Source organism: Acinonyx jubatus, chromosome B3, assembly GCF_027475565.1.
Source record: "Acinonyx jubatus isolate Ajub_Pintada_27869175 chromosome B3, VMU_Ajub_asm_v1.0, whole genome shotgun sequence".
Lineage (NCBI taxonomy): Eukaryota > Metazoa > Chordata > Mammalia > Carnivora > Felidae > Acinonyx > Acinonyx jubatus.
In genome coordinates, this window is record NC_069386.1 from 110,823,642 (window position 1) to 110,848,855 (window position 25,214).

The 25,214-nt window shown below is 34.9% G+C and overlaps 1 protein-coding gene across 17 annotated transcripts in view; it reads left to right on the plus strand.

The window, feature by feature from the left end:
- Window positions 1-25,214, plus strand: part of GPHN (gephyrin) — a 618,401-nt gene that overhangs the window by 536,718 nt on the left and 56,469 nt on the right. For 8 of the 17 annotated variants that reach the window (XM_027065952.2, XM_027065956.2, XM_027065945.2 and 5 more), the window contains 5 exons: window positions 455-510; window positions 5,736-5,870; window positions 7,627-7,685; window positions 8,746-8,899; window positions 25,007-25,128. In XM_027065952.2, the coding sequence (XP_026921753.1) occupies window positions 455-510; window positions 5,736-5,870; window positions 7,627-7,685; window positions 8,746-8,899; window positions 25,007-25,128 (526 nt within the window). The remainder of the gene's footprint in view (window positions 1-454; window positions 511-5,735; window positions 5,871-7,626; window positions 7,686-8,745; window positions 8,900-25,006; window positions 25,129-25,214) is intronic. The other 9 variants (XM_027065959.2, XM_053224580.1, XM_027065947.2 and 6 more) reach the window with 2 other exon arrangements.

Sequence of the window (25,214 nt, forward strand, 5' to 3'; positions counted from 1 at the left end):
ATAAGAAATAGTTTAAAATTTTTAGAAAATGGAGAAATAGGAATGTAAATAGTAATATATCTGTATAGATAGGTGTATCCACTAATGTACACATACATCACACATACACACCTATAGAAAAGGTGGTATTTATTTAGGAGGATAGGCTAGAAGAAATAGTTCTATTCAAAAAGTACAAGTATGGAAATTATGGAGCAACAGGGTGACCATCTCCCATGACATCAAGAAAGGACATGATTAGGATCACTTCTACTGGTAATTGTGAGTGGTGGATACCAAAGATCAAACCAGTAGTAACAAAGATACTGTCTGGTCTAGAAGATCAGAAAAATATTATACTTTCCTGAAGCCTTATCTGATCATTTGAGTCAAATTTTAGAATTCCAACACTAGGCCCTTATTCCTTGCTTTAGGACAATTTTGATGTTTGTTCTTGGTTCTGTTCACCTAACAGCTGCCGATGGCCCAGGAGATCGTTTCATCATTGGGGAATCCCAAGCTGGTGAACAGGTGAGATTCACAGGTCTGAAAAGCCCTGAAGATTTCAGTTTCATGGACTTTTAGCATCGAATTTTAAGCTACCATCATTGTAATGGAAATCTTAGATGTGGATTAGACAGGGTATCAAAGAAGTTAAAGGATGGTTCCCATGAGAAAGAGACAAAAGAATTATTTTTTAACTGAAAGAATCTGCGTCTATTACTCTGTGTCTAATAATATATATTGTTGGTATGTTTCACCGACATGCCCCACATTTTCCAGTCCTGTGATTGGATAATTCTTCCTGTATAAACATTAATGTTGTGAATAGAACTACAGTTTCTAGGTGATCTTCTTAGACTTTTCTCCAACTTGTGTTACCAACAAGGAAAATTAGAAGCAGCAAATTATTTAACCTCTCTACCTAATCATTTAAATTAGTTTTTCTCATTAGGGAGCTAGCCAGTGCACAGGTATACGTGTATATCTTTTAAGAAAAGGAAGCACTAATGGGTCATAATGAATTACAATAGAAGTCCTCTATTTAATGCTTCTGAGACCAGTAATTGACCATTTAATTGGAAATAAGTGGAAAATGATTGTATATTTTTAAATAAACATAAATTTAACTGAAATAAATGAACATTTACTTGTCAATAATTTGATGGAAAGCCAAGACTTTTCTTTTAATAAGTGTCTGCTATTTGAATTTGTCTGGTCTTTCTTACATAAATCACACCCCAAAGTACTCTATGTGATTTCCAATTTTGATCTTTAAAATGGAAAAAAATTCAAGGACATTTGCAAGTTATCTAAGTATAGAATCCTTTTAGGTTTTTATTATATTTTTACAATTTTTAAAAGCTACTTCACCCACACCTAATCTGACAGTTGTTTTTAAGCAAAAATTTTTAATTGAGTTTTAACAGAGGTTTAACTTAATTTTTATAGGAAAAAACTCTTTTCACACTCATATATCATTGATTTGCATAATATTTCATTAAACTACATATTTCAGTAGCAACTACTGCCACAAACTGGCATAAACAAGTATGGGAAGAAACTCATTTGAACTGTAAAGCAGTAGTTTACAATTATACAAGAGTCGAACAGCCTCAAACTTAAATAGTGCTGTAAGCATCATTATGTTTAAGAGGAAATAGAGAGCATATGTTAATCTAGTGAGTTTCTGAGGTTGGTTAAAAGAGTTCCTACCTTATTAAATAGAACCAGAAGAAGACCAATGTACTTTTTTCCTCTACTACTACCAAGCAGTTATAAGGACTATATAAAAATAAAGGAGGAAATGAATGGATGAATGAATGAATGAGTGAATATGGCAGTTTGGACAAAAGCTATGTTTCATGCCTTTTCTTTGCCTATTATGTGCTCCCATATGTACTGAAAATAGGGAGAAATTGAGGAAATATATAGGAGAAGGATGGTACCAGTGGTGATGACCCTAGCCTCCTCATCCCTACATTCAAGCACTGAGGAGAAATGTGTATAGATCTCTGAAGCCAAGCCTGGCACTATAGTGATTAGAAGCTGTACACAGGCTGGTTTCAGTCCCCATGACTGTTTTCCTGGCAAAAAGAACAGCTAGGCCTGGATCCCTTTTTTATAAATGACTGTTATTGTGACCTCAGAATTTGACTTCGATATATATTTTATTCAGTGTTGGGTGTCTAAAGCATCCACTTTTATAACAAAGGCACAAAGTACCAATTATTCTAGGTCTCTGATCTTCAATTGAGTCTATTCAATATTTATCAAACATACCTACTATGTATACCAAACACTGTGTTAGGTTCTAGGTATATGAGGTAGATTAAGATATGATTGCTACTCTTAAGGAGTTTACATCCAGGGAGGAGACAGAATATAAATTAAATACAATATAATATGTTAAGTGCTAAACTAATGCTATCAGTCATGTACTGTGGAGCATAATAGAGAGGTTGAGCATTTCATCCTAGGAGGATTAAGAAAATAACATTGGAGCTGGACCTAAGAGAGTTTTTCAAAAACGGAAATGAGAAAAGGACATTCCAGGCCAAGAGAATAGTATAAATCAAGACATAGAGGTATTTTTAAAAATTGCATGGAGTGCTTAGGGAACTACAAATAGTTTGTGGTAGTCACAGCCTAGTATAAATACATAGGTAATAAATACATAGGTAACAGATTAATAAGGGTCTTGCAGACATCTTAAACTTTATTTACTAGTTAAGACTTCCAACTGGTACTAGAGAACTAGGAACACAAGAAAAGTCATGATACTGAAAAGTTGCTAACTTCTTGTAAGGTTGATGGAAAAAAAGATGAAAACTATGAGAAAGTGGGGTTTTTCTTCAAATTACCTGTGATGTCCTTTACCTATAACTAAGGTGTTATACAAACTTTGTAGCAATCTCAGAGATCTTATAAGAGCCAAATTACTCACTTTTTGAAAGTACGTACACTTGAGAATTGGGTGGCATTGCATACAAAGAGACAGTGATTTACAAAATTCTTTCTTGGTGTACCAAAATACTTGACCTTAAATCAAAATTATAGTTTGTTTTGGTCCTACTGATTAGCATTAGACACTTTCAAAGAAAATATTACATGATTATGAAGTGCTGTCATTGGGCAAATCTCAAAAAACTCAATATCTCCATTAAGGAAAAATTGGGGTTTTAACATTTTTACTTTATATAAAACATAAGACATACCAATACAAATAAAGAGCAAGTTACTCTTAAAGAATTGTTAATCTTAACAATCTAAAGGAAGTACTTCACATATTCCTGGAGTTTTTCAACCAATTACATTCAATTGAGTTTTGTATGTCTACTCTAGGTGGTTATATAAAAATATTTATATACCCAATAATATCTTTTACATTGGATCTCATATCAGTGAGCTGGTAGGAAGTCTTCACTAATCTTAGAGAGGAGCCAAATTTTTTATTTAATAACCACCCAAAAACACCTCTTAAGAGGTGGCTTCTTGGTTTAAGCCAAGAAGTAGAGAAAATTACACGTACAATCACAATAAAACTTAAAGTAAATTTACAGAATATGGTACATTGAGCCTGAATAAATTAAGGCAGGGATTCATGCTAACACATTGCAGCCTAAGAAGCAACTGCCCTGAAACTCACTTTAGGATTCACTTTCTACCTTCACCAAAAAGGCACTTTCAGCAAAAGGAAGACCTGGTTAGGCCTGTATTAAATATCTTTGTTCCCCAGGCTTTTAAGATAGTTTTAGCATTAGTATATGTCATATCAAAACTTTAATGCTTTTAATCAAAAATCATTGCACTGCAAAATGGTCATATGTAGTAGATTAAGAGATGTCCCAGACAATAAATAATATTGAATTTATTGAATATGGGAAATAATATTGAATATGGGAGAAAAGCACAGAGAACACTGGAGTTATAAGCCAAGAAGGATGGAATACTTCATGTAGTTGTCAGCTACTGAGATCATACAGAGTTCATTCATTCATTCTAGAAATATTTATTCATAACCAACTTTGTGCTAGACACTTTCTAGGGTTTGGTATGATAGAGCAGTAAATATTTGTGTAAAATGGGTGATTAATGGGACTATACCCAAGAAATAGAAGTTAAAGGAAACAAAGGAATGTTAAGCACCTGGATGCTACAACAGTGACACTCCATTACCAACCACCTCTAAGTCTGAAGGGGCAAAGAAAAAGAGTGGTGCCTGGATCAAGGGAGATTGATAGCTACGGGATAGGGCCACCCACTAGAAGCTGTAGCCGTCAATAGTAAAGACAATATAGCCATCACCAAACTGCAGCCCAGCAGGGAAAGAGCAAGGGGAATAAAAACCCTACTTTTCTCTTTCTCCTACCATCTAATCTCTTGTTGGCCACTCCTATTGGCTGAACCTAACCAGAAGCGAGGACCTGGTTGAAATAGTCCATAGAGGTCAGCCTTCTGGGCCATTGCACAAGATCAAGAAAGATGATGTAATCAGAGAGGCAAACAAAAAATAAATCCCTGTCTTTGTAGGATTTATATTCTAGAATGTAATAATGCACTTAACACTGTACTCTGCATAGATTGAAAGGTTTGATAATTTTAGCTATTGGTGGTATTGTTTGCAGCAATAATATTCTTGAAAGATTTTTAAGACTGTTCTAATAAGTAAATTTCTGGTTTTACTTTGTACATCCAGTAGAGGGATATTTTCCCTTAACCATTCCCTAATTTTTTTTTAATGTGGTAGAAAATATGTATAGAAATGTGTTAGAAATATGTATAACATAAAATGTACCATTGTAACCACTTATAAGTGTACAGTTCAGTAGTGTTCAGAATATTCACATTGTTGTGACCTAAGATTTTAAGTGTTTATGAAGCAGATATCTTTAAAAAAATCTCTTTCTTATTGAGAAGTTAACATCATGTCAGAATTTTCTTTTAGGGGAAATTTGAAGCATTCCTTTTCCCAACTGTGACCTAAGTCATGGCTTATGACAAGTGACTCTTCTGGGGCCAAATCAAACCTATCAAATGGATCTTATAAAAATATGCTTTTCTCTATGCTGAGAGAAGTTTGCAGGGCAAGTTCTGCAATCAGTCTCTTGTACCTTCTATATGATAGTTCAAAAAATGAAAATCTTGGATATAATGTTTAACCCAAATCATTACAGACAGTGAAACCATTTTTGAATTATTTAATTACATTTCCTAGACTTTTACTATTAAAAGGTGAACTAATATGGTTTAGAACTATTTTCAAGAGAAATAATTGAAATGATTTTTCTGGCTTGCCTTTATTAAATCAAAAAGTTTAGTTAATAACTAAATATTATTTCTTAAATATCAGAACTTCAGTAAATGACCAACATGCTAGTTTTTCATAATTGTCTTTCATAAAATCACATCGCATGGCATTTTTTTTTCTTATAGACACTCAAATCACTTACGTACAAGTATTAAGAAAATTCACATTACTTAAGTTAGACACAATAGTGGCAAATGTAAGTGGCAGTTCTTCAAAAGGAAAACAGGACATCAAGAAAGACATCTAATGGTCACTACCTTAAATCAAGTTAAATCCTATTTGGTGTAAACGTACCTGTTTGTGGGTAGTTTTTGTTACATGGGATCAAAATGAGTAAGAGTATAAGATTTTCCTTTTATGATTTGTTTCTAAAAATATTACATCTCCTGCAGACTTTTGCTTTGCAACAGCAAATCCATTCTTTCTTACATGTTTGTATTTCCAGCCGACTCAGACAGTAATGCCAGGACAAGTCATGCGGGTTACAACAGGTGCTCCAATCCCCTGCGGTGCTGATGCAGTAGTACAAGTAGAAGATACCGAACTAATCAGGGAATCCGATGATGTACGTCATCACCAGGTCTTACGGCTCTGTTCCTATGGCAACATTATAAATCATGCCCATTTTCTGCAGTGTTTATAAGATTAATCCAGGCTTTTTTGGTAATGTTAGGATCTTACATTGTAGTGTATAGATCTCCAGTAAATAGAAATTGCCTTAGATTTGAAAAGCTTTTGTTACAGGAAATGTTTTTAGGATCATTACCATGATTATAACAGAATTTGAACCACATTTGATCCAAGAAATTTCACATGCAAACAAGGAAAGAAACTATCTCAAGATAGAAGAGCAGAGATACTAACTGTTGACATACCTTATAGCTGAGAAATTTGCTCATCAAGATTAGCTTTGGGGCACCTGGGTGGCTCAGTTGGTTAAGTGTCCAACTCTTCGTATCAGCTCAGGTCATGGTCTCATGGTTGGTGAGATTGAGCCCCACATCAGGCTCTGTGCTGTCAGATTCTTGGATTCTCTCTCCCTGTCTCTCTTTGCCCCTCTCCTGCTTACGTTCTCTCTCTCTCTCTCTCTCTCTCTCTCTCTCTCTCTCTCTCTCAAAATAAATAAACATTAAAAAAAAACAAGACTAGCTTCTGGAAAAACAAGACTAGCTTCTGATAAAATGTGAAGGAGAATTTAATGAAAAAGACTTTAACAGAGAAATTCTTGACTATTACACTAAGCCAACCATTTGAACCTAATAACCCATCAACTATGGTTTTCTGTAATTCAGGAAACTCTTTGTCATCAAATGATAGCTGGAAATATTAAATATATGTCAGTGCCCCCTCTTTTGCCTACAATAAAGGACCCTGGGATTTTTTTTTTTTTTTGGTCTAAGCAGGCCTTCATCTCACTGAAACTAGTGGCAATTATTAGAACCAGAGGATCAGCCACTAATAAAAGAATAGTTTCAACTGAGGTTTTACTGATTGGCTATCTTGTTTTTTGAAGAAGTTTAAGATATTTTATATCTTAAAAGGTAGAGCTAAAAATAAATAGTATTCTTCTGGGCTGGGCATATAGAAAAATTTGGGCATGCTGAGAGACAAACACTTTTCTTGATCTGGGATTTTCTTTTTAATCACTTTCCCACATGAAAGGCTTATAAAATTCAACTCTTGGCATACAGATCACATTGCTTGCTATTAACTGTCCAACAGATTTATTGGCATCAGGGAAGCCAGCAGAGCATTGAAATCCAGACCATACATATTCACAAACTCTGCCACATGACAAGACACAATTCCAGTATCACAATATTATTCACAGCCCCAAAATGTAAAATTAATGATCACCATTAATTTACAGAAACCTACTGCCAGGCAAACTGTAAGCCCCTCACTGAAATTTCTCCAGATATTTGGAAAACTTGGCATAGTATTGAACCCATGATTCATGGGAACAGAAGAAACAGGTTATTTCCACACATATTCACTGTATCTATTAGGGTAGCCATATAGGTATGTCTTTTGTTCTCCCTTGAGAATGCTGCTTACAATGTAAGATCCAATATTTTAATTGATACATTTTTTAAAAGCATGAATATTATGAAAAAAAGCCTTTATTTATATCTTGGCATCAAACCTAATTTTTTAGGACCCTGTGGTAGACATTTATCATGTTCAAATGTTTAGCAAATAGTTCTCCATTTCTTTATCTTTGTATGTATCCTGGACCTATCTGATGATAAAAGCATCTGAGTAGCTAAATTCTGTTGACCAGAAATTCTGTTAGATTGTTCTGTTTGAAATTACATGACTTGTTCTCATTATAGGGCACTGAGGAACTTGAAGTACGAATTCTGGTGCAAGCTCGGCCAGGCCAAGATATCAGGTAAGTTCATAACATATAGAATGCATAGCCCACTTTTGTTTCTACATGATCATGAACTTGAGAGAACATGGCTGTTATAAACCCACAGTTCAGTTAATTAGCCATTAGCATTCAGGGATTTTAACAAGTAGTAAAATGAATTTTCTTAATTCTACATCTCATGTCTGCTCTGCCTGCTTTTTCATAAATGTGGTAAAGGCAAATGAAATAGTCAAAACAACATGTGAACAAAGTAAAGTCATGAGCCCACTTAATCCACAGTTAATCCTACTTCCAGATAATCCAGAGTCACCCAACTGTACCCCTAGACAATCCAGAATTTGGTATCAACACAGGTAATCCCAGAGCTGAGTTTTTATGCAATTAGATGGTAGTCCCTCCTCTACTGACTATCAATAATAATAATCTGCTACTCTTTATATACAAAGAGGAGATTACTGTCTTACCATAAATAGTGCATATACTTTAAATTATTTTTCTTACTTTGGAATATGTTTTGCCCTGATCCTGTCAATACTAATTTGCTCAAATGTCTTCATAACAAAGCTACAATTCTCACATCCCTCTGGCAGGAAGCCAAGTTGAATGGACTTCTGCAGCCACAGACCTGGGTCAGCCTAAATTGTCTGAATAGAAATTATCTCTGTGGTAACCTCATTAGTGTTATTCTCCTCACCTCAAATCTAACAAGATATGGACTCTTATCATTAATGCCACTAGATATTTTCATATAAATTCTTACCTTACATCAAAGAAAGTTTTCAGTTGGCATTTTTGGCTGTAATGTGGTATAAAGTAATTTGTAAAACAGTTTTCGAATGTGAAGTAACACTGTTTAGCAGTAATAGATAGAAATCCTATTTCTCTCTTCTATTGCGTGATTTAAGTTTTTTATTAAAAAAGCCTTGAGTTTTTAGAATCTTTTATTTTATTGTTCTGTTCCTGCCTCATCTCTTGACTTTTTTCTCCTCTTGAGTGTGTCCTCCTTCTCTGACACTAAAGTTAGTTGAAAAAATACTATTCTTAGTCATCTTGCTTATGGTTCTGCTTTGACTTTCAGACCCATCGGCCATGACATTAAAAGAGGGGAATGCGTTTTGGCCAAAGGAACCCATATGGGCCCCTCAGAGATTGGTCTTCTGGCAACTGTAGGCGTCACAGAGGTTGAAGTTAATAAGTTTCCAGTTGTTGCAGTCATGTCAACAGGGAATGAGGTAAAAACAAAAGGCGGGGGGGATGAGAGGGTAATTGGGCCTTCAGATAGAAGTATTTTTGAACTCTTCGTTGTAAATAGAACATTGTGCATTATAGATTTTACCACATTCCTACATTACAGGGAAATAAATTAGCTTCAGAATAATTCAAATACAGAAGAAAGAGGAGGAGTAGAAATTACATATTGAGAAATGCTCCCTTCCATTATTAGAATGAAATGTTACAACCAATGGCTTTTCCACACATTCAGTATATATAAACAAAGAATTTTGACTGCTAGCTATAGATACTCAACTGTGCACATTTAGTGCCCAGTCTGTTGGGACAATGCATTGTGCCCCCCACCTGCCGAGATGATGGGCCACTTCTGTGTGGGAAATAATCAATGAATTGGAACACAGTGGTTAGCCCTTCTTGCTGGAAGTTCCATGTGATTCTTAATCACCAGGAAAGATTTGATAACCTTTCTTTCTTTTTTTCTAAAGATAGCTTCTCTAGTGGCCTGCTTCTCAGAATATGTCAAGTGTCATTTCAGCCCTGATTCAGGATGGGGAATTTAGTCAGTCTTTCTCTGAGAACTCTTGAAAAATTGCCTCTCCCATGTTTTGCTTAGGTTATACAAAAATTCAGTTGGAGGATCTAATGAAACTGGGAATGTTGAAAAATGAGTGTGCTGGTAATTCAAAGCCTAAGAGCAGAATCAAAAACTACAGAGATTTATTTCGACTTTACACCTTATTATTTTTAAAAAGATTAACAGGATTTCCTTTTTCTCTCTTTTAATCTCCTAATTTTGTTCTGAAAATAAGCTATTTATTTGTACCATTGTTTTTAATTTCTTAAAGTCTTAAAAATGAATATTTTTCAAAGGTCTTTCCATTACCCTTATAGCTCTTTTGGAAAGGGCAAAAGAAAGGAACAGAATATTTGTTTTGCTAATGGAGAGATGAATCCATGTTCTACACCCTGTATAGCTGCACTGGTCATTCCCTAAAATGATTGATTGACCCAAAACAAACATTCTTTTTTTTTTTAAGTTTATTTATATTTTGAGAGAGAGAGAGAGAGTGAGTGATGGAGGGGCAGAGAGAGGGAGAGAGAGAATCCCAAGCAGGATCCACGCTGTCAGCATGAAACCAAATGCGGGCTCAGTCTCATGAACCATGAGTTCATGACCTGAGCCAAAATCAAGAGTCAGACACTTAACTGACTGAGCCACCAAGGCACCCCCAAAACAAACATTCTTTTCGAGTGGTCTACATAGTAATGTTTTTAATATCCCTAGGACTAACTGACACTATGTTTAGCATCAGAAAGAAATTTCTGTTAAACTGGCTTATTTAATGAACTATTCTTATTTGTGATTTATGTATATGCTTTGTGTATCTCAGTGAGTTCAGGGGGGTTGGGAAAGCTAAAGATAATGAGCAAATTCATAAGTAACTAGTTATTAGGCAACTTTGTTTAAGCTATATTTCTTGTATTCCTCCTAATGTTTTTGTAGGGCTGGACAGCATTCTCAATTATCCCCCAGAATACATTGGTAGTACTTTAAAAACAAAGTACTATCACACATTCAATATTAAAACTATTTACTAGTGATAAAGAAAAGTGATGGGGTAAGAATAGAGATGATACTTACATCATGGAATCTAAGGAAGAATTTGTAGTCCCAGCTCCCTGCCTCCATAGGCTTGATTATCTTTGGAGAGGCTTTGATAGGTACTATATGACTCCATTCCCCTACTTTCTCTGGCCTGCTGTACTTACTGTGGTTTTCCAAGGGACAAATGTATCTAAATTCTATAAATCTCTGGTTCCATATAGCTTAACATTCCTTCCTTATTTCCATCCAAGGTTAGCCATTCTTGTGACTCTTTGTGATTGTATAATTTATTTCAACATATGTTTATTGACTGCCTCTATACCAGGCACTAGACTGGAAACTGGTGATAAAAGATGAATAAAGTATAGTATCTCTTCTAAAGGCTTGAGGTCTTTGATAGAAATAATGGGAAAAAATATTAATTTTCAGATAGGCCAAAAGAAATTATACTTGTCTATTAATGTGGCAAGTCTATAATTTAATCATTCACAGTACACACTCCTCTTAAGTACTAACTTCCCCTGATATGTGTGGCTTCATATATGTCCACTTTTTAATCCAGTGTGGTATATAGGTAAGTGGAACAGTGGCCTGAGGCAACCCAAAGAATGCCATACAAGATGTCTGTCTTTAAAACCTGCCCAGTATTTTACGAGTACATGTGTTTGTTCTGGATAAGGGAATTATTTCAAAATTGAAGAGGTACAGTTATGAACTATTACTAATACAGAACAGCCAATGTAAACATTTGTTGGTTTCAACAAATTATGTATTTTAACATTTAGGTAATACCATCCAGTAATTATGTAATAATGGCAGACACTTCCAGCCTTGTTCAATAAATATTCATTAAGCATCTATTACATGCTGGAATGCCCATCAGGGATTATCTTAACTAAATATCAGACTTATATAAGATGTGAATACACTGTATCATGAACCAGTTTATTTAAAAGGATTTTGAACAGGAAACTCTGTCCAGCAAGGCTGCACCAGACTTTCATCTTTGGTGAAACTAGTCCTCTTAATCATCTACACAGCCATCCAAGAACTATTCTCTTTTTTCAAGTGACATTCAGGTACAATGGAACAAGAATTATACTAAAAGAGTATGGGAGCCACCAACATAGAAGCATATTCTGCATGGGAATCAGTATTTCTTATAACAGTCTTAGGCAGCTACCAGGGTCCCTACAAGGGAAATGTCCAGATACAAGTGTCACCACATTCACAAAAGCCCAAAGATGTTACTTTCCACTAGGGATTTATAATTCATTTATAGTTCCTTCTAGTCCATATGCATGTTACCAATCAGAGACCATTTTTGCCATAAGAATTGCTGCCTGGTAACAAGCTGACATTTCATCTGTATCAAATTTCCAGGAGAACAGAGCTAGAAAGTTAACCCAAGGTCAAATTTGTCCTTAGAGATGGAAAAAGGTTTTGTTAATTATTTACCCTCGCATAAGAGGATGCATTATCTGCGGCAAATTAGAAAATAATAATAAAACTAACTACAAGTCGTTCTGCTTTTTATTATCACCATACACTGGCAATTCTAAACAATGTCAGTGGTAAAATATTCTTCTCCACTGGGGCAAACCATTTCCACCACCCCTCCCTATTTAGTATACTATACCATACTGATGCTAGGCGCTGTTCTGACTGCTCAGGATATAGCAGCAAACAAGAAAGACAAATCCCTGTTCTTACAAAATTTATATTCTAATGGAGGTGGGATAGAGGTGGATAGTCAATGAACAAGTAGTCGTCAATGGTTTTATAAAGAAAAATAAAGAATGGTAGATAAAGACTGGTAGTAGAAGAGGTATATGCCAGCTATTATCTGTTGAAACCTACCCTACATCAGCCCTTTCATGCTCTCCCCTATACAATAAGGCTAGAAGCCTGAAAAGCCAATTTCCCGGGCTCTCTATTGGTTTTGCATTTGGGATGTATTGACACAATATTAGAAGTTGGAAGGAAGTTAGCAGAAGTATAAGCTCCTCAACCTTCAGTAACGTCACTTTCCCCCAGTAGCCCTAGAGACAATGGTGACTTCCTGCAGTTACTAATCTTTGGAAACACACTTTTTTCCTTTTGTTTCTCCAACCCTCCCAACACGTTTGTACCCAATTCTTAGTATTAAGTCCTTTCTTCTCCCACTCCCCTGCATTTGAAATACCTAGAGGATTTGGTTTTCCTTTCCAGACCTGACTGATAGAGTCTTCTATTTTATATAGGGTAATCAGGTCTCACTGATGAGGCAAAATTAGAGTGGAAATCTGAAGGTATTAAGGGTGTGTGTCATAAGGGGAATTGAATTCCAAGCAGAGGGAACAACAGACAGAAAAGTTCTGAAGTAGGGTGTATGCTCATCATGTTTGAGGAACAGCAAGGAGGTCAATGTGGCTGAAGTACAGAGGAAAAGGAGCAAAGTAAAAGGAGATGAGGTTGGAAAGATAACAGAAATAAGACCATTTCATTCTAAATAGTCAGTTTTGAGGAAGGAAAAGATAATATGAAACCTAACATTTCCTAAATTTTTAAATGTTTACTCTGATATCAACATCACATGGCATATAGAAAAGGGAGACTAGTTAGAAAGATATGTAATATCCAGGAAATGGGGAAATATTTGGTAGGAAATAATCAGATCCAGCAAATACTTTGAAGATTAAGCCAACAGGTTTTGCTATTAATTCAAAGTAGAACTATATAAGAGAAAGTGAGGAGTCAAGATAAACTCCAAAGTTTTGACCTGAGCGTTTCTAGAGATAGTTATCACTTACCCATGTGAGAAAGATTGGGCAGCAGAAATCAGGGCTTTTGTTTTGGACAAGTTAAGTTTGAGATACTTTTTAGAAATCCTGGTAGAAATATTGAGTGGGCAGTTGAACATACTGTCTGGAGCTTAAGGGAAAGATTAAAGCTAAAGATAACATATTTGGAAATTATCAGCATATACACAGTATTTAAAATCATGAGACTAGATAATAAAGTCACATAGGAAATGAATATAAATAGGAGATAGGAGATACAAATTTTACACTTAGGAGACAGCTATATCTTCCTTCTCTTTCCTCAACCTTTATACTGCCCAGTTTTGTTTTTCTTTTGTTTTGTTTTTATACTTTCCAATTTTATTTCTAATTTTGACTCTTAATGCTATCATCTCTTTGTTCCTCAAATACATTCTGATCCCCTTAAAACTATAGATGGTGACCTAAAGGCCTTTACACTGGACATCAGTCAGCCCACTGCCAATTAGTTCAGGAAGTCAAGACTGAATGCATGTTAACTAGTTACTCAAGTAGAAGCAATAATTATTTCTTTAGTAGGTGCTGGCTCTTCTAGTTCGAAGGGTACTCTTTCAGTCATTTTCAGTCATATTCCATAACTTACATTTATTCATTTAATATCCCTTCTCTCTCTCTCTCTCTCTCTCACTATCACATACACACAAACACACGCACGCACGCGCGTGTGCACGTGCATACACACAGAATTAAATCTATTCATCTCCACTACGTGTTTGCTTATTCTATTCCATCTTTTATCATTTTCTTGGCCACCATCAAAAACAGATGCCTGTACAAACAAGCTCTCTAAAATGTAAAGTCTCTGTAAAATCTCCGTATACTACTCTTTGGGGCCCTCCACAAGCAGCTGCTGTTAGAAAACTATATTTAACTTCACTAATAAGAGAAGGAACAAGAAGTTGAGTATCTCCTGTGACCAGTACCACTATGTGCTTTATGATTAAAGCAACATCATGAGGGTAGTATAATTATCCTTCATTTTAAGTAAGAGAAAATTAAAGCTCAAAAACAAAGCAATTTTCCCAACATAATCTATTTTGTGTAAGGATAGAGGTTGATTTTACAACTAAGTCTTCTGGTTGTAATGACTTTTTTTCTTCCCTATGCCACAATGCTTCCCACGGGAATCTCCTTAAATTTCATATCTCCAGCTTTTAATGGCAGCCCTGAAACCTATCAGGTTAAGTAGTTTTTACTGTCATTAGTGTCTTCTAGCTATACTGTACTTACTCTCCAGATTAAAGACTATGACTTAACCACTTTAAAGTTGCTCTCACTGTCTTCAGATAGCCTCACTCCTTTAATCTGTTCCTTTGCTTTCTACGCTGATACCTAAACTGGTTGACTCTATCCTCTACTGTCTCCATTTTTGCTCCCAAGCAGAGAAACATTACTGAAAAAATTAATAGAACTGTGATTACCCAGCCTACAACAAATTTCTGCCACTTAATGTCAACCTGGTACTTAAAGTTGCTTGGTAATCCTGATGTCACGGTCTTGTTGATTTCCTAGCACATTCCCCTGTGGATAGTTCATTCATACATTCTGTACCCTCTTTATACCTCAGTAATAGTCCTTCTTTCTCACTCTTGGCATCTTTAATGGAAAAATGAAACTAAGAAATATGTGTCAAACTGAACTAGATGAGGGCTCCCTCATCTTTTCTTTAACTAAAAATTTTCCCCATTCCTTTAGCTATCTTTCTTTCCTCCAATCTAAAAGGAAATGGTATTTCTTTCTAAGAACAATTCCTCTACTTCTCCCTTTAAATTCATTCTTTCTCACCTTCCTCATAACTTTCTAAATTATTTTTTTCTATGTCTTTGATTACTTTCTCTTTAATGGCTCATCTTCCTTCTATATCCAAATATACAGTGATTACCACTCTCATAAGAAAACCTATACTTAAACACCCTATTGCCTCCTTGAGCTACTGCATTGTTCCCCTCCTACTGACTACTAGGTTTGTGCAAAGAGAGATCTGCACTCATTGCATTTTCTTCTTCACTGTCCACTTAAAAACAAAAACAAAACAAAACAAAAAAATCCCAAATCTATTTAGTGCCCCATTAGCACAGAAACTGATTTCCTGAAGACAGTAATAACTCCTAATCTCCAAATCCTGCTCTGATATTTATCCTCCCTAACCTATCTATGCTATTTAGTATCACTGACATTCTTCACTTACCACTTTGAAACTGTCTCTTATATTCTGTGATTCCATCCTATTTGATGCCCTGACTGCTACTTCTGTTGTTCCTTATCTTTCTCCCATTCGCTGAATGGAGTATTCTTTCCCAAAATTCTGTTTCCCAAAATGCTGTGTCTTCCCACTCTCTAAATTCTCCCTTAGAGTTTTTCTCTCATTTGAATACATGCAGGTAATTTCCCATATCTATAGCCTCAATCCTGACCTCTTTTTGTAAATTCAAGCCTTCATTTTTAACTTTCTTTGGATATTTCTACCTGATGTTCCACTATTACCTAATCTCACTCACCATCTTTCCCTTTCTACCACCATAAAGAGTGGAATACTTCCTTCCAGATTTGTCTTTTTCTTTGTTGAAAGCATCACTATTTCCTGGAACCCTTTTTGCCAAGGCCATCAGTGACATTTAAATTTTTTTTTCATCTTTAATTGTGGTAAAATACACCTAACATAAAATTTACGATCTTAATCATTTTTAAGTGCATATTTCAGTAGTGTTAAATACATTCATATTGTTGTTCAACCAGTCTCCAGAACTATCTGAAATTCTGTACTCATTAAACAACAGTTCCTCATTTCCCCCTCCCTCCAGACTCTGGCAACTACCATTCTACTTTATGTCTCTATGAATTTCATTACTCTAAGTACCTCCTGTAAGTGGAATCACACAGAATTTGCCTTTTTGTGTCTGGCTTAATTCACTTAGCAAAATATCTTCAAGGTTCGTCCATGTTATAACATGTGTCAGAATTTCCTTCCTTTTTACAATTGAATATTTCATTACATATATGTGTATGTATGTGTGTGTATACATTTATATAAAAATTATATATATAACTTATATATAAATTTATATAAAAATTCTATGTATATAAATACACACACACACACCCCACATTTTGTTTATCTAGTCAGCCATCATGGGCACTTGGGTTGCTTCCACCTTTGGCTATTGTGAATGATGCTGCTATGAATAGGGGTGTGCAAATATTTCTTCGAGACCCTACTTTCAATTTTTTGGGTGTACGCTATCTTTTTAACATAAGGAGATTAGGTGTAGTGACAGCTTACTTATAGGAAAACTAGAAAATACAAATAAGCATTGATTCACTACTTACTATATATGAGCTCCTACTATGTGCCAAGTACTATTTTAGTTGCCAGAATACAGTAGTTAACAAAAAAACACAGTGGTCCCTGTCCTCATGAAGATTGCATTCTAGTGTAGTGCAAAAAGGGAAAGAAACCACTGCTAATATTTTGATATATAGTCATTCAATTTCTGTGCTTATATAAATATATATTTATTTGTAAAAATGAGACAGTGCCATAAATACTATTTTATTTTCTGGGTTTTATTTTTTCAGTTAAATAGCATATCACAAATCTTTCAATGGCAGTGATAATGTGTCCATAATGCATCAATGTCTATAAAGGGTTCTGTTATATGTATCATAATTAATCAGTTCCCTATTGTTAGATATATAATTTGTTGACCATTTTTTACCATTTAAATAAACAATGCTGTGATGAACATATTTATTTGCATCTACCAAAAAAAAGAGATACACTCAAAAATAATAGAGGTGAATCAAAATGGAATTGTTAAAAATATTTAATCCAGAGGAAGACAAAAAAAAGAAAAAAGAAAAGAAAAGAAAATGGAGGGGGAATGAAGCAAAAAAGAAACAAAAAAAAGAAGCAACAAACAGAAAACAATATAAAATGGCAGACGTGAGCTCTACCATATCAATAATTACATTAAATATAAGTGGTCTACTTTATTTGTAATCCCCAAAACTGGAAACAGGAATAAAAAGCCATGAAGTATTGCCACATGCATCAACCTGGATGGACCTCAGTGGTATTATGCTGAGTGGAAGGAAAAAATCAATCTTAAAAGGTTACGTATTATAGGATTCCATTTATGTAACATTCTTAAAATGGTAAAATTATAAAGATGGAAAATGTATTAGGGATGTATTACGGATGGACAAGAGGGAGAATATGACTATAAAGGGTTAGCATGAGGAATATCTTCGAGGTGAAGAAATGGTTCTGCATCTCGATTTGAGGTAGCAGGTCATGCAAATCTACATATGTGGCAAAGTGGCAAAGAAGTATACATATTCCTTATACCAATGTCAGTTCCCTGGTTTTAATATTATTCTATAGTTATATAAAATGTTACTATTGGGGGAACTGGGGACTTCTCTGTACTATTTTTATAACTTTCTGCAAATATATAATTACAGCTCTTTATGAGCTGGAGTTAAAGACAATTTAAACTAAAATAGTTTGTGTTCTGTGTTAGCATGTGACACAATTTATCTGTTTTGGAAGTCCTGATTTCAATTTAATTTCTCAGTTCCCCCCACTCCTGGTCACTTTCAGCCTAAATGAGACCATTATCTTCTGGAGACATGATCAGTCCAGTTTGTATCACTTTTTGATGGGCCATTATTGTGTATTAGGTTTTCTGAAGTAGTCATTTTGATTTATGTGAGCATCATGTCTTCATGTTCTATTTATTGCATGACGATTTGTTAAACCGTATAGCTTAGCAGATGCAGTAGCATTTAAAGCTCCAGAGATTACACATCTGGCCACTGCCACGTAAATTAACATTAAGGCAAATATAAAACTTTGCCAGGTACTTCAAAGCCACAATTCTAGATTTCTAAATTTCAATGTAAAAATATGTCAAATACTTTAGCATCCTTCCTTTTATCAGGAGAAAGGAGCAAATCTTTGTATTACCTAGTAGCCATCCAGGAAAGTAAAACCTTGTTTTAAAGGTGTGAAAGACATCTGAACAGTTTTATCCTGAATATGGGAAAGGCAAAACCAAGAAGAGTTGTCAGAGGAGAAAAGATATTAATAAAAGTCAAAATAAAAACAAGAAATATTTGCAAACAATATTTTTAAAATCACCAATAAGTGACCATGATTATTAGAAGCTTTTATTTAAAGTGATTTAAGAGTGTGCCACAACTCAAAGACTTAACAAAATATTTTGGTTATAAAAAGGGACCTTTGTTATCTGGGCACAAGATAACTTGGCCATCTTTAACAGAAAGAAAACCCAAATTACAATAATGATTTGCAATAAAAAATTCACAGGCTTTTTTTTCCTTATGAAGAAACCCATGTCATATGACCAACTTTGTCAATATTTTTCATACATATTATCCTTTCTGTGAATTCATTATTTATAATTATTACTCCCAATACTTCTATACTTACTGTGTAATACCCCCAAATATTTTTCACTGTCATCCCTCATATTTTGGCACAATCAGATCATTTTTGCCTGAAGAAAAATATTCTGGTTTTTTTACCTAAAAACTAAACATATTCACTACCTTGCACAAGCATTCCTCTGCCTTTGCATATCCTTTTTAACCTGTTAATGATGGTTACTCTAACCTGTTAATGATGTATGTAATAAGAGCATGAGTATGTTAAAGATTACATTGCCTGCAATGTAATATCCAAAATACCCAAATTATGGAAAGAGCCTAAATGTCCATCAACTGATGAATAGATAAAGAAATTGTGGTTTGTATACCCAATGGAATGCTACTTGGCAACGAGAAAGAATGAAATATGGCCTTTTGTAGCAATGTGGATGGAACTGGAGAGTGTGATGCTAAGTGAAATAAGTCATACAAGAGAAAGACAGATACTATATGTTTTCACTCTTATGTGGATCTTGAGAAACTTAACAGAAGACCATGGGGGAGGGGAAGGAAAAAAAAGTTAGAGAGGGAGGGAGGCAAACCATAAGAGACTTTTAAAAACTGAGAATAAACTAAGGGTTGATGGGGTGTGGGAGGGAGGAGGAAATGGGTTATGGGCATTGAGGAGGGCACCTGTTGGGATGAGCACTGGGTAATGTATAGAAACCAATTTGACAATAAATTTCATATTAAAAAAATGATTTATCAATTGCTCAAATTAATACTTGTTAAGATCTTAAAGTTAACAAGGATCTGGCAATTAAAATTTAATTCAGGGACACCTGGGTGGCTAGGTCGGTTGAGCGTCCTTCTTTGGCTCAGGTCATGACCTCATGGTTTGTGGGTTCAAGCCCCATGTCGGGCTTTGTGCTAATGGCACAGAGCCTGCTTTGGATTCTCTGTCTCCTTCTCTCTCTCTGCCTCTCCCCTGCTCATATGCACTCCCTCTCTCTCTCAAAAATAAATAAATATGTTTTTAAATTTTTTAATAAAATAAAATTTAATTTCTTATAAGATCTTATGATTTAATAGAAGCCTTACAAGAATTCATCCTGTAGAATGAAAAATATATTTTTCCTAAACCCTTCTAATTTCTCAAGTTCTCAATTTTGTTACCCCTGAAACAAAAGACAGATTAACAAGAGAAAAGGCATATACATTTTTTTAAGTTTTTTGTGACAGAAGAGCCTTCATAAGAAAATGAAGACCTGAAGAAACAGTCAAACCTGAGCATTTTTATATTAGGCTTGATGAGGAGTGGAAAGTCATGGAAAAATATGATAGGACAAAGGGTTTGAGGAAAGTGTAGTAAACTGAGGGAAACTTAGCAAGGCTTCTTGTTCATTTGGATTCCTCTGTGTCCCTTCATCTTCAGAGATAAGGATGCTCCTTTCCTCCAGGCATAGGGAGGGTACCTCTCACATGAAGGTTTTATGACCTGTGTAATGGGGAAGTCCTTCTTGCACATGCCATTTCTCAAATTCCTTCAGCTTGAAATATCCAGTGTACCAGTTGCCATATTTTGGGGTAGCATGCCTTGAACCTCATCAGCCTCTTTTCACAGAGACATGCCATATCATCATTCTCAGATTTAGATGAACACAGTGTTGCTATTTTGTAGCAAAACTAGGAAAGGAAATTTAGAAAATTAAAATTAAACTAGTATATATTTCTAGTATCATTTCTTACATGCTGGTAAAGTCAGGAAGAAAACACAGGACAATTTTTGAAGCAAGATTATCAACTCTAATTCGTGCAAACAGTCATCACGGTAGAAATAGAATGTGGACTTTTTTCAAATACAATTTGTAAACCTCAGTATTTAAAAACCAAATTCTTAAAATACTCCTTAAGTTATGTTTGAAAGCTCTAAATGCCCTTTTTTTCTTTCTGAGGCAATTAGGTTTTTTTGTTTGTTTGTTTGTTTTCCCCAGAGTTTAATCAGAAGCTATTTAAAATACGAACATCTCCATTAGAGTTTATAATCTGACTTTTTCTCTCAATGTGTTACATCTGTTTACCTGGACAATCTGAGTATTTCTCAGGTGTGTCCATAATTACTAGAATTGGTTTTTGATCAATTAATAAAGTATTCTAGAAAAAGGAAAAAGAAAATTAGGGATGTATAAGGGAGCTGTTTGCAATGGATATGGAGTTAGTGACCACTAGAGAAGCCTGATTATCTTCCCTTTGCAAAGAAGGGAGAAGTCTTATGCAGACAAGCCCATTTCAAAACATAGAAAAGGGAAAGTGAGTCATTATAATCAATCTCAGGCCCTTTGACAATTCAATCAAGACCATAAGATTAAATCTCCGAAGAACATAAACAAAGAAGGATGTCTCTTGAAATAAACTAACTGATTTCTCTTTTAGAAAGGAGACAGAGAACCTCCTCATGAGGGTTTAACAAAAGAATTTTAAATTTTGTACATTTTTATTTAAACTTCCTTTTGAAACTTTGCATAACAATAAAAATGCTAATCATTGAATATTCAGAATTGTGTTTCCCTTTTGTTCTCAACATGCTTTCAAGTGCATAAATGTGGTCATGTCATATGTACTTCAGAGTGACCACTGGAATTCCAAATTGTTCTTCATGAATTTATGCTTTTTTGAAAGATAAATGCAAGAAAAATAAAACAAGCCAGAGTTATACCAGGAAGTACAAGAATTTTATTATTAGATGAACCCATGAATTGGAAAAATATTGCTTATATATTATACCTGAAGTCCTTAGCACTAAGGTTGAATCCCTAACAGCTGACCCTAAAAATCAGCAGGAATAGAGAAGAGATCTCTCCCAAAGCCAATTTCTCAAACATAAACAAAGAAAAGCTCTTACAGACACACAAGAATTTAGCCAAACAAGCTACATCTTGTTTGTTGACAAGCAAGATGATTAGTATCAAATCAATGCTTTAACACATCTTCACAAGAAAAACAAAAATTTGTACAAATTTGATCAAATAACCAAAAAGTCCTGGGAACCTTATTCCCACAACAAACAAAATAAATATCAGCTAGCTTTGGGAGCTCAACAAAAAAGGATCAGACCTTAAGGAAGTGCTGGACTTACCATCATAAGCAAAGAATCTCTGGAGCAAAGAGACTCAAGAGACCTCAGTGAAGTTCAATGTAACCAATATAAGAATACTCATAGGAAGGGGTCTTGTCTAAGTCTTGGTGGGACCTCTAGGACTATCAAAGTCTTGATATAACAACCACCAGGGAAATTTGTTGATCATACAAAGCTGTATAAAAATTTCTGAGCAAGGGAGAGCATCACCATGGAAGAATCCCACTAGTGCCAGAAATGGAGGATATTACAGAAGGATATATACAGGACTTTGAGAACTGAGGTTGGTCATGAGAACTGGGGGTGGTTTTAAGGTCGAAATTAGCAAGTAAGGTCTAGGCAGAGACTGGTCAGATTTTATAAAATAGGTGAGTTGCTGAAATGGTCTCATCTTTGGAGCACATGAGTCCATCTGGAATTATCATGGTCTCAATTTGTCCATGGTCTTGGAGTATATAAGTCTAAACAAGTTTATGTTAAAACAATTTGACTTAAGATAGTTGTTTGAGTTACTTGTCATGGTTTGGTACAGTTTCTCTGTTATACAAATAATAGTACAGTTTTGCAAGTTGATGTTTCTGTTTCTCAGAAGGAAAGAGTTTGTATGTATGATAGCCAATTATAATGATTTGTAGACATTTAGACATTGAATATCTGAAATGAAGGGGTGGGACGCCTGGGTAAGAGAATGACTAAAACCATAGGGTCAAGGAAGATATGTTATTAGGATGTTCTTAAGAACTGTGATCTTTGGGAAGATAGTGAACTACAAAGGGAAATAAAAAGAATCAAAGTTTAAATGTTTGAAAGACAGTAGCACCACTAGTAACAGAAACAGGAAGTTGAAATTTAATATATGGTAGACAGGAAAGTAACAAGGTAGGGAGATAATGGGTTATGTGTTGTTTTACTTTGTTTTTTTTTTTCTTTTGTATTTTAACTGGCAGGTTTCAGGCATAATTTCAAAGATGACCAGAAGTATAAGATAACCAAAAAATAAGATTAAGTTTTAAAAGGAAATATTGTGAATTTGTCCTAGTATATTCAGCCTTAATCTCCCATTCAGTTCTGTTTTTCTTTGAAAATACATGAAATGCACTGTAAGTCCCACACTCTCATTTAACTAAGTATTATTTTATCATGTCAGCTTTACAGATAAATGACTAGTTCTCCAATGATCTCTAATTGTTCTGTTATTTCTAGAACTGTTTACAGCAAAATAACACCCTAAAAACAGGGCTCTTGTTTAGTTGGTCAGTACCCTTTTGTGGAAAAAAAAATTATATAACCACACAGTTTCTTTCTGAAGCAACTTGTCTGATTAATGGACTTAAAGAACTGTAAGCCTTGGCCTTTATAAAATTATAATGACTTCAATAACTGTGTGTTAATTAAGATCAGAAAATTAATCTATATTAGCACTGCAATAGCAATTTTCTAAGCTCTGCCAGACTAAGGATGAAAGTGGGTTGCAATGTCACATGGCATCTGATTAAGTTAAATTAATGCAGTATTTGAAGGGAAGACTCCCAGGTGACACTGAATAAGATGATCAGTTTTTCTCTAGCTATTTTAAGGGAACAGTTGGTTGCAAAGCTACTACTTTTCAACATAAAGCCAAATGTCCTGCCACATGGTATCACTAATGAGTCAGAAGGAAGATTGAAGGGGCTTGGGGTTATTGTTTGGGAGAACTGAGATATGAAGCTCTAGGTATTGGCCATATTAACAGCCTAAGTATCTAAAATGTGCAGGCTTGCCTTCAACTTCCTAAGGTAATAGTCCAGATTTTTTCACCCCCAAGATGTACTTTTTATTCATTTTGTATTTCTGGATTCAAAGTACATCTTAAAATTGATGTGTAAATTAAAGTTGTACGTTGGTGTGTCTGCATGTGTTAAGGACCCCTCCTCTTAAGTATGTTATAATCTGATCTAAATCTGTATTTACATTATAAGCTAATTCCATCTACACTAGCATCTAGGAGTAAAATATGAAAATAGATGGGGTAAAATAGGTGCTCTTTAAATGTCATTTTTCATGAAGGAAGATAATCATATTTATTATATATTTACCCACATTAACTGAGTGTTCATTACTTCAATAAATCCTAACTACTTTTTTTTTAACGTTTATTTATTTTTGAGGCAAAGAGAGACAGAGCATGAACAGAGGAGGGTCAGAGAGAGGGAGACACAGAATCCGAAGCAGGCTCTAGGCTCTCAGCTCAGAGCTTGACGTGGGTCTCTAACTCACGGACCGCAAGATCATGACCTGAGCTGAAGTCGGATATTTAACCGACTGAGCCACACAGGCACCCCAGTCCTAACTACTTTTAAAAGCAATTATTATTACTATATGTTATAAGTAAGAGCATTAAGGCATAATGTGTTTAGGTAACTTGAATTTGAATGTCTGAATCCCATGCTCTTCCCACTATATACCACACTGCCTCACTGAAACATCCTAACATAGAATAAGTTTCCAATAATTTTTTTCATAGACATAATGGGAGATATTAAATCTCTAAAGGGTGATTCAACTCAGAGTCATGGGATAATTATGCATATTTCTAGTTAAGTATTACTTGTTTAATTTTGCTACTAAAGAGACGAGATACTTGTCTCCCTCTCCTTCAAGTAAGTTTAACTTCTTTGATATTGTTGATCCCGCTTCAGAGAAGAGATCAAAAGCTTGAAAAAAAATATAAAAAATCATTTTCTTCAGACTTGAAAATATCATGTCACAAAGTATGTACCTCAGATGTTCTCAGTGAAAGACAAACTAGAAAAGAATATTGGGAGGGAAAAAGTAGGTTGTTTTCTTTAGTTTGCCCCTGTGAGTGACCACTGGGAAAGCCAATCTCTACAAACCACTATTGTCAAATTGTAGCCAAAGCAGGTGTGATATCTGGCCTGCTATTTAGTCACCATTTAAATTTCTGAATGCTTTTTAATTCTGGAGGGACATTTTTTCCAACCTCCTATACTCTCTATCCAGGGACCCTTTGGGTGTGTACCTTCTATGTGCCAGATACTGTTGTAGGTGTTAGATATGCTAACTCCTGTGTCCTACATCTACTTCTTTTCCATTAACCATAAGCAACATTATCCTAAGAGAATAATTTGTGGTGGTTTTTTTGGCTTTGTAGCTGCTAAATCCTGAAGATGACCTCTTACCAGGAAAGATTCGAGACAGCAATCGTTCAACCCTCTTAGCAACAATTCAGGAACATGGTTACCCCACAATCAACTTGGGAATTGTGGGAGACAAGTAAGTATTGGATTTTATTTGGAAGTTGTTTTTGTACAAATTTGAATTTTGGGAGTACTAACTAGGTAGGGTTGTTGCTAAAGAGA